The sequence below is a fragment of the Haliotis rufescens genome, unplaced genomic scaffold (genome assembly GCF_023055435.1).
Source record: "Haliotis rufescens isolate VD_foot unplaced genomic scaffold, xgHalRufe1.0.p SCAF_74, whole genome shotgun sequence".
Classification (NCBI taxonomy): Eukaryota; Metazoa; Mollusca; class Gastropoda; order Lepetellida; family Haliotidae; genus Haliotis; species Haliotis rufescens.
In genome coordinates this window covers 1,683,254-1,703,110 of record NW_025964366.1, presented here as the reverse complement: position 1 = coordinate 1,703,110, position 19,857 = coordinate 1,683,254, and the positions used below count along the sequence as shown (strand labels likewise).

At 42.2% G+C, this 19,857-nt stretch overlaps 1 protein-coding gene and 1 long non-coding RNA gene across 2 annotated transcripts in view; both read left to right on the top strand.

The window, feature by feature from the left end:
* Positions 1-19,857, top strand: part of LOC124152470 (papilin-like) — a 37,196-nt gene that overhangs the window by 2,836 nt on the left and 14,503 nt on the right. Inside the window, exons 3-11 of the mRNA XM_048388591.1 lie at positions 56-239; positions 7,777-7,958; positions 8,601-8,714; positions 9,195-9,302; positions 10,126-10,147; positions 14,334-14,479; positions 14,839-14,960; positions 15,885-15,960; positions 17,478-17,655. Of these exons, the coding sequence (XP_048244548.1) occupies positions 56-239; positions 7,777-7,958; positions 8,601-8,714; positions 9,195-9,302; positions 10,126-10,147; positions 14,334-14,479; positions 14,839-14,960; positions 15,885-15,960; positions 17,478-17,655 (1,132 nt within the window). The remainder of the gene's footprint in view (positions 1-55; positions 240-7,776; positions 7,959-8,600; positions 8,715-9,194; positions 9,303-10,125; positions 10,148-14,333; positions 14,480-14,838; positions 14,961-15,884; positions 15,961-17,477; positions 17,656-19,857) is intronic.
* On the top strand, positions 9,119-10,203 carry LOC124127267. The gene is made up of 2 exons (XR_006859936.2): positions 9,119-9,648; positions 10,126-10,203. It is a non-coding gene; the product is annotated as an uncharacterized LOC124127267 (long non-coding RNA).

Here is a 19,857-nt window from a genome sequence, read left to right as displayed (position 1 = left end):
AGAAACATGATATTTCATTCGACACAAGAAATTTCCTCTTTTTATACACCTGTAGTTTGCGAACTGAGCAAGGACGCAGGGACATGTTCAGAGCTGGTGCACCGTTTCTACTACAACAAAGCCACCAGAAGGTGCGAGGAGTTCCACTATGGCGGCTGCGGGGGAAACGAAAACAACTTCCGGAACAAGAGGGCGTGTATGAGAACCTGTAGGAAGAGAGGCGCCTTCTTTAACAGACCTTAACATTGTAACTGAAGTAAATCCATGCTTTACTTGAATTCCATGTTGACCAGAGCCATATTGTCGTATCCATATAAAGTTGATCACACGTCATGCATCATTGCCAAAAATTGAAAAATAACTTGAGTATTGTCTTGAATATTGTCCATCAGTCGTTTTACAATAAAATGTGTTAATTTTGCATAGTTTTTTCTTTTTTTAAATGCCTCATGATCAATACGCTGTACTTATTGAATATGTTCGAATCATGATCTTGTGTTTTGGGCACCAACACCTCTACGTACGTCAATGTTTACGAGCTTTTCCATAATACCAAAGGATATAAATATCTTGTTTTCTCAGTATTGTGGGAAATATGCTGTAGGTTGGACAGATATATTTTTTATTTTGAGATTTATTGTTTTGATCGCAATAATTTCACCATTGAAGATCCGGTTTTCAATTGGTCTTCAACAACCCATGCAGGTCGTAAGAGGTGGCTAACATAACGGGATCGGGTGGTCAGGCTCAGTGACTTGGTTGATGCATGCCATCACATCCCAATGGCGCAAATCGATGTTCATGATGTCAATCACTGTATTGTCTTGTTCAGATTCGATTATTTAGAGACTGCCCTCACATTGCTGGAATAATGCGTTAAACAAACAAATAAACAGACAATCAAACAAAAACAAACAAAACTAATATTTTCATAAAATTATATAACTTTATTTCTCCATGAAGCCTTGTGGTATAAAGCGCAATAATCCGCTCTCAAAGTTGCATCCCTTCGCTGTGCTATGATCCGCTGATTGTGAATTCAAATCACAGATTCGCCAAGATATTGATCCTTGAATCGATCCGTCAGGCCCGGGCCCATATTAAAACAAACTCTGATCTCAAGCCAAAAAAACCCTTTCCTCCCTCTTATTTACAAGGAAAAAAGTGAATATGAAATATTTCCCACTTCTACGAACGCCGACATTTCTGTCATTTGTGCCGTGTCACCTGGGTTGAGTGATGGCTGGGGCAGTTTGAAACGTCTTTCTGGTGAACATTTATGTCCTCTTCCAGTTCGTCAGCGAAGGTACATACGCGTGATATGTTTGAAATGGAAAAACACAACAACGTTAATGAATGTTGTCTCTGTTCGGAGGCTCGACGTCCAAACTGTATGTGTTGGCCGACACTTGAGAACAATGTACACAACGGTGTCCGTCTGGGAGCGCCAAATGTGATTTTTAAGAGGACAACTCTTCGTAGCGTTCCCGGGACCAGTGAGCGCTGAGACACGGTTCATTTACACCACATTTACCGCTCCCGGTACCAGGAAAATAGAACGAGAACAGAGAAGTACCGCTCATCAGTTCCATTACCGTATTTATGCATGTTAAGTTAAAATGTTAAAAAATTTTAAAATGTACATATTCCTATCAATGTTCAGTAACGATGAAGTAGTTCCGAAAAATGGTCTGTATAGTCAGTGGTGAGGATCAGTGACTTTGTTGATGCATGTCATCATATCCCAATTGCGCAGATCGATGTTCATGATGTCAATCATTATATTGTCTTGTCCAGACTCGATTATTTACAGACTGCCCTCACATAGCTGGAATATTGCGTTAAACATAAAACAAACCCAAAACAGACAAAACTAATATTTTCATAAAAGTATATAACATTATTTCTCGGCGAAGCCTTGTTGTATAAAGCCAATAATCCGCTGTCGAGAGTTGCATCCCTTCGCCGTGCTATGATCCGCTGATTGTGAATTCGAATCACAGATTCGCCAAGGTATAAATCCTTGAATCGATCTGTCAGACACAGACCCATGGATATTTATATTGAAACAAACGCTGATCTCAAGCTAAAATCCCCTTACCCCTCTTATTTACAAGTGAATATGAACGCCGACATTTCTGTCTTTCAAGCTCTGACATTTGTGCTGTGTCGCCAGGGTTGAGTGATGGCTGATGAGTAATACAGGGATGTCTGACTCAAGCAAACTTGACAAACAGAATTTAGAGTCAGACTGGTTCTGTCTTGACAGTAATCTGCAGTCAAATTTAACCTGGAGGTTGATTTATAGCCAGATTGGCCAATGAGAACCGCGTTTTGGCATAGGACTCTAGGCAGATTTATAAAATATTCAAACATGTGATGTTTTCCCAAAATTACTATGATGAATATCAGCATTTATTCAAAATTGAAATTTACCATGCTCAGGGCATGGCGCAACCAAACGATTGATAGAACCGGGCCCATTCTAACACCCGTCCAGGTGAAGTGAGGGTCAAAGTGGTGTGTTGGGCAAAGGAACCGTCCTCTTGGAACCAGTGCCAGACTACCTTCTTCCACCGATAGAGGGGCGCAACCCACGGCAAACGGGTGGCCCAACTTTTTCGCTTTTTACGACAAGCAGTAGGGTGCTGGGGTCACATTCTACCACGGGTCCCCACGAGGCAGCACTGAAAGATATCATTATTATGTTAAATATATTCTTCACTTTGCTTCATACGGTTTGACACATGGATTACATTCTTCAGATTCCGGGTAGGAATATAGGTCCCTCACAATCTGTGATTGTCATATAAATCGCCTAATTGATCGGGCAGTCAGACTCAGTGACTTGGATGATTGCATATCATTGTATCCAAACTGCGTCGATCGATGCTCTGGATTCTCTGATCCATATTATATTATTTACAGAAATATATGCGCTGAAGAACAAACAAACATTTTAGTATTCATAAGAAATGTCCACCAAAATTGCACAATTCCAACCATATCATGAGCAAGCGTCGATGAATCACCATCAATAGGTGATGATACCAGGTGGTCGCGAAAAGGTGAGCGTATCCTGCCCCACCTGTGGCACCGTCACACACTGAAGCAAATGCAAGACTTAAAGTTCACTTATTCTTTATTCAGTACAGAAGGAGGCCATCGACCCATGCTACATTGTATAGTACAGTTCACAGTTCAGTCCGATCATACATCATGACACTGTCTAGACTTTCAGATCATAAAAATAGTTTTCAAACATTCATTCCGTGGTAAATAAAGGTAGTAAAATGTCTTGAAATTGTTTCATTTGAAGTAAATGTTTCCAGGATGGACATGTAGCAGGGCGTGGAGTCATCCCACAGATGGCATCCTTACCTTGTCAGCTTGCTGACGGGGTTAACCTCTTTGGTCAAGTGGACAAGGCGTCCGACTTCTGATCAGAAATCGGACATTTTATGGCCGCTATATTTACTTCCCCGTCAACAGAATGCCCGTCCCGGGCCGAATAGATAGGGTACTGAGACTTATTTTGCTCAAATTTAATATGAAAGTGCTCAGCCCCACGTTGGGTGCCAACGTAGCTGCCATAAAATTTCCGAGTGCCGTGATGTGATTCGAAGCACGGACCTTCTGATCAGAAGTCGGACGCCTCGTCCACATGACCAAAGAGGTTAACCCCGTCAGCAAGCTAACAAGGTAAGGATGTCATCAGTGGGATGACTCAACGCCCTGCTACACACATAATATTTCTGGAACTCATTGGCTGAGATCATGTTAGACATTACAGATGAGCAAAACAGGGTACTCCGTCTCTACATAGCCTTGATTTCATACCTTGCACAGTCTTTGCTGTCTAGGTACATGTACATATCTACCTGTCTCAAGAAATAACTGATGTGAACTACAGCGGAACTGTGTAATAGCATACCTGATTTTACTTATTCTTACTGCATTTATATAAGGTTCAACAGAAAATTGATTCTTGAACGATGAATAATGAAACATATTAGTACTACCACACAATTGAGCATGCCAGTCCTGATGATATTTGTTTGTTTGTTTGTTGTTTAACGCGGCTCTCAGCAATATTCCAGCTATATGACGGCGATCTGTAAATAATCGAGTCTGGACCAGACAATACAGTGATTGACATCATGAGCATCGATCCACGCAATTGGGATGCGATGACATGCATCAACCAAGTCACTGAGCCTGACCACCCGATCCCGTTAGTCGCCTCTTAAGACAAGCATAGTCACCTTTCACGGCAAGCATGGGTTGTTTAAGACCTATCCCATCCCGGATCTTCCTGTTGATGGGTAGTATTTAATCAATAAAAAAATTCTGATATATTTCTTTACTGTTCTTGACTCGAGTCTCTGGTTTTCTCAAATATCCAAATCCATATTTTTAAAGATGAGACTTTATCTTTGACTTTATCAGTTGTTTTTTTCCATTATGCCTGATATATCTTTTCATAACTTTAATGGATACTGTGAATCTGAATTTGTTATAACGTCACGCCAATATTTGATACAACGTTTAAACACTAATATATAATATAGATATCTACCACATTCTCCAAGTGCGACATGATTCGGCGTGAGAATTTGATTGCCAGGGATCTTCTACATCAAGTATGTGTTCAGCTTCTTTTTCTTTAATATCATCCATACCCCATTTGTTTTAGACAATAGTGTATAAGGAAGAGGTTTATATCCTCAAGTTATTTCAAGATGGAAAACAGATGGGATGTTACACTATAACAGTTTTGACCAAGATAAATTATTTGCAAAACATGCACCAAAATATATATATGATGACACCCTTTCATTTAGATGAGGACCATACTTTATTAAAGACAACTTTCGTCTTTTCCAGGTTCACTGAATGTGGCGAGTATTTACATTTCGGCTCTGCATGCAATGTGGTGTGTGTCTAAATTTCGGGCCTGTATGCAATGTGGCGAGTGTCTACATTTCGGCCCTGCATACAATGTGGCGAGTGTCAACATTTCGGCACTGCATGCAATGTGGCGAGTGTCTACATTTCGGCACTGCATGCAATGTGGTGAGTGTCGACATTTCGGCACTGCATGCAATGTGGCGAGTGTCTACATTTCAGCACTGCATGTAATGTGGCGAGTGGCGACATTTCGGCACTGCATGTAATGTGGCGAGTGTCTACATTTCGGCTCTGCATGCAATGTGGTGAGTGTCTACATTTCGTCCCTGCATGCAATGTGGCGAGTGGTGACATTTCGGCACTGCACTCAATGTGGTGAGTGTCGACATTTCCGCACTGTATGCAATGTGGTGAGTGTCTACATTTCGGCCCTGCATGCAATGTGGCGAGTGTCGACATTTCGGCTCTGCATGCAATGTGGTGAGTGTCTACATTTCGGCACGGCATGCAATGCGGCGAGTGTCAACATTTCGGCACTGCATGCAATGTGGCGAGTGTCTACATTTCGGCCCTGCATGCAATGTGGTGAGTGTCGACATTTCGGCACTGCATGCAATGTGGCGAGTGTCTACATTTCGGCACTGCATGTAATGTGGCGAGTGGCGACATTTCGGCACTGCATGTAATGTGGCGAGTGTCTACATTTCGGCTCTGCATGCAATGTGGTGAGTGTCTACATTTCGGCCCTGCATGCAATGTGGCGAGTGGTGACATTTCGGCACTGCACTCAATGTGGTGAGTGTCGACATTTCCGCACTGTATGCAATGTGGCGAGTGTCTACATTTCGGCCCTGCATGCAATGTGGCGAGTGTCGACATTTCGGCTCTGCATGCAATGTGGTGAGTGTCTACATTTCGGCACGGCATGCAATGTGGCGAGTGTACATTTTGGCCCTGCATGCAATGTGGCGAGTGTCTACATTTCGGCCCTGCATGCAATGTGGTGAGCGTCTACGTGCCCTGTCGTACTCGTCTTTGTGGATAAAAACAATACAACAGGATGATACCTTCCAAATATACAATTAGCATTATGTTCTTGCCGGTTGTCAGAAATGATCTAGGGCCTATTTTAGTAGATGACGGACTGACAAGGTTAAAACCATTTATAGAAAACTACTTCTTTATTTTGCTGTAATAGCCACGTTTCGGTACAGACCCTTAAATGTCGCTGTTGCACAACTTAAAGACGTTATTATCCTCAAAATATGTCAACTTTGTAAGAAAAATATCGCCATAATCAGTCACGTGGAAAACCAACAAAAGGTATAAAGGGGGATCATTTCGATATCCTTGCATCCCGCACTTCTCCTGCAACTGTGTCCGATCTGATCTGTAGTGAAATTGTAAGTACAGTTTTAACATGTTCAACCATAAGTATATCTTCGTAAACCATTAGTAGTCTTCGTAGAGCATGAGCAAATCTTAGTAAAGCATTGGTAAGTCTTCCTTTTTTTATGCTAACCATACGCACTGACAGTGTTGTCAGTTGAACAGGACATGCTCAGCCGAACACGTGCTGCCCTCACTGTTATTAGGCAATGATTAGAGAGTGAATGAGTGAGTTAGGTTTAACGCGTGTCTTTGTGTTGGAGGAAAGTGATGCGGGTCTCAGATGTTTACCACTTTGGTGAAACCGAAGAGCACGGGTATGGTGCTTAGAAACCTAGAAACATAATCGAGTCGAACTGGTATTCGAAACCACAATCATAGGTTTCTGTTGTGCCCAAGGGACTTCGCTCAGTACAGCGAATTGCGAATTATCCATAAGCCAATCTTGTCTGCATTGACAGTAGGCATCCTCCGTGGTCTAGTGGATGGAGCGTCCGGTGGGAGATCGGAAGGTCGGTAGTTCGATCCCTTGAGCGGGTCTTACCCAAGAAAGATGGTACTTGTTAAAAGATGGTAGTTGTAATTAACCTGCCTGGCCCTCGACATTCAGGGGACAAAATGATAGTGGTCAACTCGGAGTCAGTATACTGTGACTGAGTTGGGTAATCAATCTGAAAATGCAGTATGGTATCTCAGTGGGCTAGAACTATGACACCAGCATTAGTCCGGATTATCACAAGCACACCACACCCTTCCACACACGCACACGTGCATGCACATCGCTTTATAAGTGCAATAAGCTTGAACGCGACACCTCACTGAGGGTGACTTATATCATTATGGATTTCAATTTCTTTAATTAGTCTTCCAATGCAAAGTAACGAAATGTCGCATAGCAAGAAAAAAGAAGTCAATGCAATGATTCCAGATTGTCGATATCTATGAATTTGTCAGGTCCGTGTTTTGGCACTCGTGTCTGAGAGATGCGAGTACGGGGATACTTCAAATAGTAGTGTCTGTGTTTACTGTTATAAGTTGCGGTGGGGTAGTCTTGTGGTTAAAGCGTACGCTCGTCACACCGAAGGCCTTGGTTCGATTCCCCACATGGGTACAATATGTGAAGCCTATTTCTGGTGTCCCCCGAATAGATATTGCTGGAATATTTCTAAAAGCGGCGAAAAGCCATAGTCTCACTTCCTGCAATAAACTAGCATGCAGGATGAAGGAATCTAATTATACGTGATTAAATGTAAACGATGTCTTAAATATAAGTCATTCATGTTGTTTGTCACTTGTTTGTCAATTAAATCATGGCAATGAGAGGTAGTGAGGGTTTGATGGCAAGTCTTAACAAGATTTTATCAGCACATGAATGACATTGAAGAGTCTTTCTTACTTCACAGCTATTTGAACAGCAGACATGAAGTTCGCCGTATTTCTCCTTGTCTTGGCATGTGTTTGCGCTGTCGCCCTAAGCGCTCCTCGTAAAAGGAGGTGCAGACGCAAAGGTGAGAACGGCAACGGCAATGACAACGGTGAGAACGGCGATGGCAATGGCAACGGTGAGAACGGCAACGGCAATGGCAACGATGACAACGGCAATGGAGAATGTGACGAAGGGAACAATGATGACAAATATGATGACTCGAACGACAACGGTAACGGCAATGGCAACGGTAAAAACAACGGTAACGGCAATGGCAACGGCAACGGTTACGACAACGGTAACGGCAATGGCAACGGTAAAGACAACGGCAATGGCAACGGCAACGGTTACGACAACGGTAACGGCAATGGCAACGGTAAAGACAACGGCAATGGCAACGGAAACGGCAACGGTTACGACAACGGTAACGGCAATGGCAATGGCAATGACAACGGTAACGGCAATGGCAACGGCAATGGCAACGGTTACCACAACGGTAACGGCAATGGCAACGGTAAAGACAACGGTTACGGCAATGGCAACGGTAACGGCAATGGCAACGGTAAAGACAACGGCAATGGCAACGGCAATGGCAACGGCAACGGTTACGACAACGGTAACGGCAATGGCAACGGTAAAGACAACGGTAACGGCAATGGCAACGGTAACGGCAATGGCAACGGTAAAGACAACGGCAATGGCAACGGCAATGGCAATGGCAATGGCAATGGCAATGGCAACGGTTACGACAACGGTAACGGGAATGGCAACGGTAAAGACAACGGTAACGGCAATGGCAATGGCAACGGCAACGGCAACGGTAAAGACAACGGTAACGGCAATGGCAACGGTAACGGCAATGGCAACGGTAAAGACAACGGCAATGGCAACGGTAATGGCAACGGCAACGGTTACGACAACGGTAACGGGAATGGCAACGGTAAAGACAACGGTAATGGCAATGGCAATGGCAACGGCAATGGCAACGGTAAAGACAACGGCAATGGCAACGGCAACGGTTACGACAACGGTAACAGCAATGGCAACGGTAAAGACAACGGTAACGGCAATGGCAACGGTAACGGCAATGGCAACGGTAAAGACAACGGCAATGGCAACGGCAATGGCAATGGCAATGGCAACGGCAACGGTTACGACAACGGTAACGGGAATGGCAACAGTAAAGACAACGGTAACGGCAATGGCAATGGCAACGGCAACGGCAACGGTAAAGACAACGGTAACGGCAATGGCAACGGTAACGGCAATGGCAACGGTAAAGACAACGGCAATGGCAACGGCAATGGCAACGGCAATGGCAACGGCAATGGCAACGGCAACGGTTACGACAACGGTAACGGCAATGGCAACGGTAAAGACAACGGTAACGGCAATGGCAATGGCAACGGCAACGGTAAAGACAACGGTAACGGCAATGGCAACGGTAACGGCAAAGGCAACGGTAAAGACAACGGCAATGGCAACGGAAATGGCAACGGCAACGGCAATGGCAACGGCAACGGTTACGACAACGGTAACGGGAATGGTAACGGGAATGGCAACGGTAAAGACAACGGTAACGGCAATGGCAATGGCAACGGCAACGGTTACGACAACGGTAACGGCAATGGGAACGGTAAAGACAACGGTAACGGCAATGGCAATGGCAATGGTAACGGCAATGGCAATGGCAACGGTAACGGCAACGGCAACGGTTACGACAACGGTAACGGCAATGGCAACGGTAAAGACAACGGTAACGGCAATGGCAACGGTTACGACAACGGTAACGGCAATGGTAATGGGAATGGCAATGACAACGGTAACGGCAATGGCAACGGCAACGGTAACGGTAACGGCAATGGCAATGGCGGCGGGTAACTGAGGTCGAACAGATGCTCTTCCAGCGCATCTGTCTAAATGTAAGTTATATGAATGTGACATACACTTTGAGTTAACTGTTTTTGTTCGACGAAACTTTTCCATAAACTTGAATTTATATTTCCTACCTTTGAAATGACATGCCGGCAAAGAAGCAATTTATATTTAAATAAGCATATGCTAGATGCATTGAACACATGCACAATTCACACCACTGGGTATATGGGCAACATTGATTCTTGTCATGTCGGTTCGAAAGGCTAAATTGTACTGGTACATGCGATGGTACAAAGTAGTCAGAGCATGTACCATTATGCAATCAGCATCCATTATCCATTATCTCAACTCCTATACCTGTTTGGGATGTTGCTAACATAACGAACTGACCAGTCCTCTATGAAAATTGAGCCTAAAGAACATTTTTGCAACAATGTATTTTTTGTCAACAGTGTGATCCTCAGATCCGTAGTGATGATGTACAGCCGGATAACGTACTAAACGTATGCTTTTACTTTCAGGTGAAGCAGTTTCCCAGCGAGCGTAATCATGAATTAATGTCCTGCAATCTTGAATAAATACTTTTCCCTATCTTTCAATCTTTGTTGACAATGATTTTGTTGTTAATTATCGAGAGCTATGACGCTTAATAGATGTTTGACGATAGGTCCGGCCATTAACTGATATTCGGAGAAATTATTATGGCGATATCTTCATCATTTTGTCAGATAAGGATAGCTGAGATCGGCGTTAAACAACAAACAAACAAAATAAAAAGGACAAGGATAGTTGAAGGTTCGTGGATTCTGAGAGATTTTCTAACATGGGTTAAGGTGGAAGATCACAAACAATTGTTTGTGGAGTAAATTATTTAGATCGGGGCTCTCGACGAAATTGAAAGCTTAAAACCGTAACACTCGCATTGCAATGAGCTGCCACACGCCACACAGTGTCCTATCAAACACCAATAGTAAAGTAAATGCCTTGGTTGGACGTCATACTGGTCAGTTATCAGCTTTAGATATTTAGTGGTATTATAACCGCAGGTCTAAATCAATACTATTGACATCATTTCTCCCCCTTTGTGGGGGAACGGTTGGTCAGGTCGTCTAAGGTTTGTCAGTACCATACCAATACTCATGGGTTTCATCAAAGTGGTAATTTAAATCGTCTGAGGTCTGTATCACTTATACCGTGATATAAACGGCATACTGTTCAAAGCGGCGTTAAATCCATTCACTCACTTACGCAATTCAAACACAACCTGATACATTAAATACACGTCTATCTGAAATAGTAATCGGGCATGTCCACCTTGGACATTTGAGAATTCTTTCAATTGTTGGGGATTCCTGGAAGAATAAGCCACAACAGGGCTTTCCCCAACATTACACGGAAGCTGACAGGGCGTGATGTAACTGTATTAAGCCCAGCTCACTCACTCTCCACTTTTGTAGATTTAAGGTTCCCAGTATCAAGTGTTGTCACACATGATAACTTTCAAAGGACTGGCCAGTTGCTATCAGATCAATCATTTTATTTCGTAAAGAGGCATACATATTTCATACCGTAAAGCGCATGATAGCAACAGATTATACTCTCATTTAGAAATGGAATTGTACATTCATGTTGATGTGTAGTAGGATACAAATAAGTAAATTTTGCGTCCCTTGGACACACCAGAAACCTATGACTGTGGTTTCGAATCCCGGTTCGTCCAGATTATGTTTCTAGGTTTTTCATCACCATACCCGTGCTCGTGGCTTTCACCGAAGTGGTAAACGTCTGAGACCTGCATCACCTCGTGGCTTTCCTCCCACAATAAGCTGATTCGTCGTAGTACAACTGGAAGTCTGTTCAAAGCGGCGTTAAACTATACGCACTCACTCACTCACTTGTCATTTCCGTGTTCTCTGTTATTAACATCGTGGCCAACAATGCCGATCCGATAAATGTGAGCGCTATGACATGGTCGTCACATTTGTTATTGCCATAACCAAAGCTTTCCCGTTTCCATTGTCATTATAATATACTAATCTGTGTGCGTTGCCAGGATTCCAGGAACAAAAAGACCTTCTTTGATTGTTCTGAGTTAGGGTTGATCTTTTGCGACAAGAATTTGTTGGTACATTTGCTAGACCCTACAATCCATCTCTCCTGGTATGGAGTGTTATGGAGCTTTATATAGAGATCCAGGGCAAAAGTTGATGGTGATATTGTTTTGTTACATCAATCTTTACACTTATAAGCGCACCTGGATTAGTGGAGTGACGGTAGGAGCGGGTCTGTTGAGGCGCCTTAAAAGGGCAGTTTATGATCATGTTTCTCACAACCCTTTCTTAATCATATTTGTTTGTTTGTTTGTTGTTTAACGCCGCACTCAGCAATATTCCAGCTATATGACGGCGGTCTGTAAAATAATCGAGTCTGGACCAAACAATCAAGTGATTGACATCATGAGCATCGATCTACGCAATTGGAATCGATGACATATATCAACCAAGTCAGCGAGCCTGACCACCCGATCCCGTTAGTCGCCTTTTACGACAAGCATTGCCGACTAAAGAGATCGCAGTGCCGTGTACGAATATATCATTAACATGTGCTTATGAATCTATCAAATAGTGATTATACGTGAAGGTGAACGTATGCTGCCCCACGGGGAACACCCGTCACTAACACACGCAAAGGCATATCAAGTGTTCACCTAAAACACACACGGTAATGGTGCACGCCAAAATATAGAATTGCACCAAACATCACAATAGCCACTCATGCATCATATTTGGAAATATCCTCCACATGTTGGTCGTAAAACGTGTTGAAGGTCGTACTGAGGCATTGAATGTTGTAATCCTGATCAAACAACTTTTGAACAAGAGCCACTTGACGCTGTATTCATAGAAAGAGCACGCTTGATTGCATGTCAAAAGACACCAAAGGCAGTTGCTGCTGAAATAGTAGTCGACATACAGGAAAACATACGTATCATCCCTCGAGGAACATAAGGCCAGTAGAGCCCCTTGGCTTAACCCTTCACAGTGAATTGCGTCGTCTTTGACTGCATGGTCACTCGTGTCCTCTCATTATAAGTACCGTGGTTTATGTTAATTATTATTTTTATCATTATGTTACTTATTAACTGTCAGATACTAAAACCATACAAATGGTGTGTGTTAGCTTGGCATTATACAGACCGCCTCCGTGGTCTAGTGGAGCGTCTGCCCGAAAAGCGGAAGGTCAGGGATTCGATCCCCGACCGCGTAATACCGAAATACGTTAAACGAAGGTACTTGTTGTTACCCTGCCTTTCGCTCTGCATTAAGGGGCTAGAAGAAGGACTGCTCGACTCCGAGTCCGAGTATGCTGTGTATTCATGTTCAGCTACGGCATGGTATCCCCCACACACACACTCACACACCCACACTCATCCACATGTCGCGATGAAATTGCAACGATACTGAACGCGACGTGTAACCTTATTTCTCCCCACCTAGCTTTAAATGCCAAATGTATGTGCCACTGTTCCTACACGTCATATACAAGAATAATGATATAGTAACGTTGCATATATTCTCCAACAGTATAAAACATGGATCTCTTGTTTATGGCGAGATTCACAAACACAAAAAGATCATATTTACGTATCACGATACAAGTGTTTCTGTTTCCATAAAATTATGTATACTGCGCAATACATGACATTCAAACCACTTGTTGATCTACCAGCAAACCACGACATGCTCCTGGCGATGGTCATAATATTTCACATGCATAAAATATGCATCTTGAGCGTGATGCAGCCGGAATAAACAATACACGATCAGGGGCAATTATACCGCGTTTTGTTAACCTGTCTTTTTTTATGTCACAAGCAGGTTCTGCATGGCGTGAAAGCGATAAAATATGACATATTGTGTATGATAAATGAGAACTAGGTCAGGCATGACGTTACACGTGTGTCTATATAATAAGAGTCATCAGGAAACGTCACCACACAAGAATATAATATTCGTTAATTATATAACACCACTGGTCTGATGTAAGTATAACAATTGTCATTCTTTGTGCATTTATTACTTCTAAAGTCAATGTCGCACGAGTTATGATTAATACATACAAGGAACAAACATTATTCCTTACTTTTTATAAGGAAGAGAATTAATTGATGCCAACCTCTTTATTATGAGGAACAAAACGTTTGGGAGTTTATACCTACTCCTTCATCGGGGGAATAAATGCTATGAAGCAGAGAACTGTAAAGGGTTGGATACCACTTAACGATTACTAATCACCTGTTAGCGTCAATTAACTATTGCCGTCCCTTGTTAAGTTTCCACCTTCGTTATCTTATTACTTTTGTTGTTCTTACAGGTACATACATATGCACAAAAGCCGTTGAAAGATGGCACTTGTTATTACCCTGCCTGGCACTCGGCATTAAGGGGCTAAAACAAGGACTGGCCAGCTCGGAGTCAGTATACTGTGTCTGAGTGGGGTATTTATGTTAAACTGCGGCATGGTATCTCAGTAGGCTAGCACTATAAAATCGGCATTTATTCCGGACTAGTACAAGCAGCCACACACACGCGTGCATGCACCTCACAATAAGTGCAATAATTTTGAACGCGATATTAAACCCCATTTCACCCCACCTCAACACAATTGGCCCATAACGATCCAACACATTTTAAGACTATTTAATCTACTAATGTTTAATTGTTTTCAGATTCACTATGATATCACACGGTACAGTACCGTTTACCATTCTTACGTGTGTCAGCGTTGCTCTGGTGTCTGGTGACGATGCATCAATGACGACAATGCCATCTTCTATGGACACGCCCACCCCAATTCCGATCATGGACTGGCAAGGTTGATAACAGTAAATGTAGACTTTGATAGGCATTAAGAAGTTGGAAGAACATGAATATATGACACATTTTTATTGATAGCAACTTCCTTTTTTCTTTGTACGACGTTTCAGAGCTACTTCTTGCTCCTTCATCAGCGAAGTAGCTCCTACAAACGTTGTTTCTCCTATACAATTAAAAATATGTAATCTGTCTGGTAATATTGTTTATTGGCCTGTACTACGGATGAAATCGACTGATTTGCTTTTTTATATTGTGCCAGGAGGTACTAATTGTTTTCGAACATTCGCCTGGATCATTTGTAGTGATGTGTTCTTTCCGTATATAAGTAATGACTTCAGAACCATTGGCTTTTGGCAGATCCCCGCCCATTTCGAGGTTTTGGCCGTGTATTCCGACCCTTCCGATGCCTGATGGGGTGTCGGTTTGGCAACGCCCCGTCTGACTGTACGTGTCCACGTCGACCAGAATATACCTGTGCTGTGAGTAGAATGGTAGCTTCTCTCTTTTGCAAAATGAAATGTAATTTTAGAATCAAGGTGACACACTTACTCTTAATGCCGTTCTATTTACTTCATTTTTAATCATTTGCAAGGTGGAACACAAATACTGACGTTGTCCTCTGGGTTTGTTTTGTTTGAATGAAGTGTTGTACTGAAAGAGGTCGATCTAATGTTATGATTGTTAATTGTTATTGTTATTTGTGGTATTAGCGGGAACCCCTGCCGTTCATACCACACGTAACACTAATGCCAAGTCTTTTTTGGTTCCATAAGCGGAAAGTCGGTGGTTCGATGCCCAGTTGCGTCATACAACACGACGCTTAGTGCAATAATTTTAATATGACAACCCATCTGCAGAACTTTCTAATCAGCCAGCTGACTTGGTAAATTTTGAATTCTCGTTTCAAGCGAAGCATCCAGAACAACTTATAGGTATTCCGAATGGAGACTAATAAAAGAGGCTTTACTTTGTGGGCACTACTTCAATGGCATCTAATCAGAAGGAAGTACTTTAGAGCGGGCATATTTGTTCTTCTGTGGGTTGGCTTTTGTTTCGGCTGAAATTTCTGAAATTTCAGAATCCAGGTCAACGAACGAAATTGTTTTGGAATTATTAAAAGCATCAAAACCCTTTTCATAACCATGCCAAATCTCTGCTGCTCTGCGATTCCAACTACAGTATACTGATGTGTTTATGAATCAACATACCATGTGTTCGCTACATAAAGGGAGCACCCGTCACAAACACATGCATATGCAAGTCAATTATTCACCACCTCACCTAACGTGACTCCTATTGAGGGTTTATCATATTTTGACGGGGACAGTTATCAGTTAGAACCACAGAGTCCGTTCAGGCAATGGTTTCCTATCGTTTAATGTGTAACCCATAATGTGTTTCAGCAATTGAAATGTACAGATGACAAGGTGTGTAAGGTGTTGTTTGGCCGATTCCCCCGCTGTGTTAGAGAACAGGCAGGTAAGTCGCACAGCGTCTCCAAATGATCGTAGATAAACGATAGTATTACTCATCACATACTTTTACAAATCTACACTGTTACTGTCGTCTTATTAAAACCTAATGCAACACGGGGTCCTGTCATGCAATAGAGACGTTAAAAACCATTTAAATGAAATATAAATATTGCCAATGCAAGAGAATATCCACTCTAGATTATCCTCCGAAACAGATTCCATTTGGCGTAAAGGGCAAAATAGCTGTGAAAATTATATGATTGGACCACTGGAAATCAGTGATGACACCAGGTGTTGGCGAAGAGGGTGAGCATCTCCTGCCCTAACACATTGAACACCGCAAAAAACCTGATCCTGTGCCTGGACACCTCGCCTTTATTTCTAAAAAGAATATTTTTTCTATACCTATGATTCCAGAGCTTGGACAGGTTTTATCCGGATTGATAGATTGATAAGAATATTATTGAATTTTCAAACTTCATTTATCTGATCTTACAACTGTATGAAGCACAATGTCCTAACTATAAGGCATAACGTACCGTTGTTGTGTTTATATATTTTGCAGGATTTGTAGGGTTTGTTACATGCTGGTATTGTCATTGTTTGTACGTGCTTGTCATTCCATTCCCTTTGACGATCCGAGTTAGAATTGGTCTTCAGTAACTCATGCGACCAACGGGTTCGGTTGGGCAGGCTCGTTGACTTTGTTGATGCATGTCATCGCATCCCAATTGCGTTGATCCATGCTCATGATGTCAATTACTGGATTGTCTGGTCGCGATTATTTTAAGATCGCCGTTATATAGCTGTAATATTGCTGAGTGCGGCGTTAAACAACAAACAAACATTTCAATCACCTCGGTTGAGTTCTCTGCATGAAAGAAATGTTTGAAATTCTTCTGCTGTTATGCGCAGTGCAATTGTTGGGATATTGCCGAAAGCGGCGTACAATCATGCACATCCAATCACTCTTCACAAATTAAAGGTATTGCAATAACAAGTGTTTGAATGACCACATGTCTGGTTTCATTGTATACTTTAGTGTGGAAGAGTTTTCTAAATTTGAGAAAAATGATATTTGTAGTATTGCAGTGAACATAACATTTGATAACACTCGGCCTGCGTGTATTCCTTCGCTTCCAACAACTTTCTCGTAGGTTTCAAGAATATTTTTAGTTGAAGTTGATTTTGTATTTTATCATATCCTAATGTACGAAAAATAGTGAAAACTCGGAATTACTTTTTAAATCGCAATAACAAGGGGTGGTGAAACGTCACTGCGTGTTAGATGGGGTAAATTGACACGTTTCAGGGTCTTACATTTGCAATGACAAAAACAATCCGGTAGACAACTACACAACAAGTATATAACATAAGGCTATTCTATTGTCTCGTCAAATATTATGTTTCTCTCATCTTGTAACGGGGGAAAGGAGAGTATCTACTTTCCCACATCACTCGATGAGAGAAACATGATATTTCAATCGACACAAGAAATTTCCTCTATTTATCCACCTGTAGTTTGTGAGCTGAGCAAGGACGCAGGGACATGTTCAGAGCTGGTGCACCGTTTCTACTACAACAAAGCCACCAGAAGGTGCGAGGAGTTCCACTATGGCGGCTGCGGAGGAAACGGAAACAACTTCCGGAACAAGAGGGCGTGTATGAGAACCTGTAGGAAGAGAGGCGCCTTCTTTAACAGACCTTAACATTGTAACTGTAGTGAATCCATGCTTTACTTGAATTCCATGTAGATAAGAGCAGCATTGTAGTATCCACATAAAGTTGTTCCCACGTTATGCATCATTGCCATAATTTTTTTTAGTATTGTCTTGAATATTGTCCATAAGTCGTTTGGCAATAAAATGTGTTAATTTTGAATAGTTTTTTTCTTTTTTTAAACTCCTCGTGACCAAAAGGCTGTCCTTATTGAATATGTTCGAATCGTAGATTTGATCACATCCTGATCTTGTGTTTTGAGCACCAACACCTGAGGCCAAAGGATATAAATATCCTGTTTTCTAAGTTGTAAAATAACTTCAGTATAGTCTTGAATATTGTCAATCGATCGTTTTACAATAAAATGTGTTAATTTTTTAATAGTGTTGTCTTTTTTTAAATGCCTCGTGATCAATACGCTGTGCTTATTGAATATGTATGAATCGTAGATTATGATCTTGTGTTTTGAGCACCAACACCTCTACGTACGTTAATGTTTACGAGCTTTCCATGAGGCCAAAGGATATAAATATCTTGTTTTTTCAGTATTGTGTGAAATATGCTGTAGGTTGGACAGATATATTATTTATTATGAGATTCATTGTTTTGATCACAATATTTTTACCATTGAAGATCCGGTTTTCAATTGGTCTTCAACAATCCATGCTGGTCGTAAGAGGTGGCTAACATAACCGGATCGGGTGGTCAGGCTCGGTGACTTGGTTGATGCATGTCATCACATCCCAATTGCGCAGATCGATGTTCATGATGTCAATCACTGTATTGTCTTGTTCAGATTCGATTATTTAGAGACTGCCCTCACATTGCTGGAATATTGCGTTAAACAAACAATTAAACAGACAAACAAACAAACAAACCTAATATTTTCATAAAATTATATAACTTTATTTCTCCATGAAGCCTTGTGGTATAAAGTGCAATAATCCGCTCTCAAAGTTGCATCCCTTCGCTGTGCTATGATCCGCTGATTGTGAATTCAAATCACAGATTCGCCAAGATATTAATCCTTGAATCGATCCGTCACGCCCAGGCCCATATTGAAACAAACTCTGATCTCAAGCCAAAAAAAACCCTTCCTCCCTCTTATTTACAAGGAAAAAAAAAGTGAATATGAAATCTTTCCCACTTCTACGAACGCCGACATTTCTGTCATTTGTGCCGTGTCACCTGGGTTGAGTGATGGCTGGGGCAGTTTGAAACGTCTTTCTGATGAACATTTATGTCCTCTTCCAGTTCGTCAGCGAAGGTAAATACGCGTGATATGTTTGAAATGGAAAAACACAACAACGTTAATGAATGTTGTCTCTGTTTGGAGGCTCGACGTCCAAACTGTATGTGTTGGCCGACAATTGAGAATAATGTACACAACGGTGTCGGCCTGGGAGCGCCAAATGTGATTTTTAAGAGGACAACTCTTCGTAGCGTTCCCGGGACCAGTGAGGCTCAGACACGGTTCATTGACACAACATTTACCGCTCCCGGTACCAGGAAAATAAAACGAGAACAGAAGAAGCACCGCTCATCAGTTCCATTACTGTATTTATGCATGTTAAGTTAAAATGTTTAAAATTTTTAAATGTACATATTCCTATCAATGTTCAGTAACGATGAAGTAGTTCCGACAAATGGTCTGTATAGTCACTGTCAGACAGATGGTTGCTGACCAGGTCCTCCTTCAATGACCCGGGGTGGGCGTCGATCTGGCGGTAACGTCGCTTACGAGGAGGTTCAGAGGGGTTGCCGACCATGCCAAGGATGCTGACTTCGGTGTTGGACTGCTCTCTCTGGACAGCTGCGCCACCTCGCAAATGTTGGAGTGCCTCTTCCTAGCTAGATGGTTGGTCTTGTGGTGCCACTCTTCAAGGCTGTTAGTCCGATGATCAGAGTTGCCAAAGTGGTTCTAGATGCCTCAGCTCCTTTCAACCCAAGATGTTGTGACATAGTATATGAAGGCGGTAATGTATCGGCAATCGTCTCCAACCACAAATCTTCCAGTGGCCCAAGGAACAGGGCAGCGGCACGCCTAACAACCTAAATACCTTATATGTTTTTATTTTAATATATTTCTATCTTCTAGAGTAACGTAATAATAAAGCGTGCAAGAGGAACGATGCTGCACCGTACTCAGCTCTAAAGATATACTAGAAAGAGTACTAGAAAG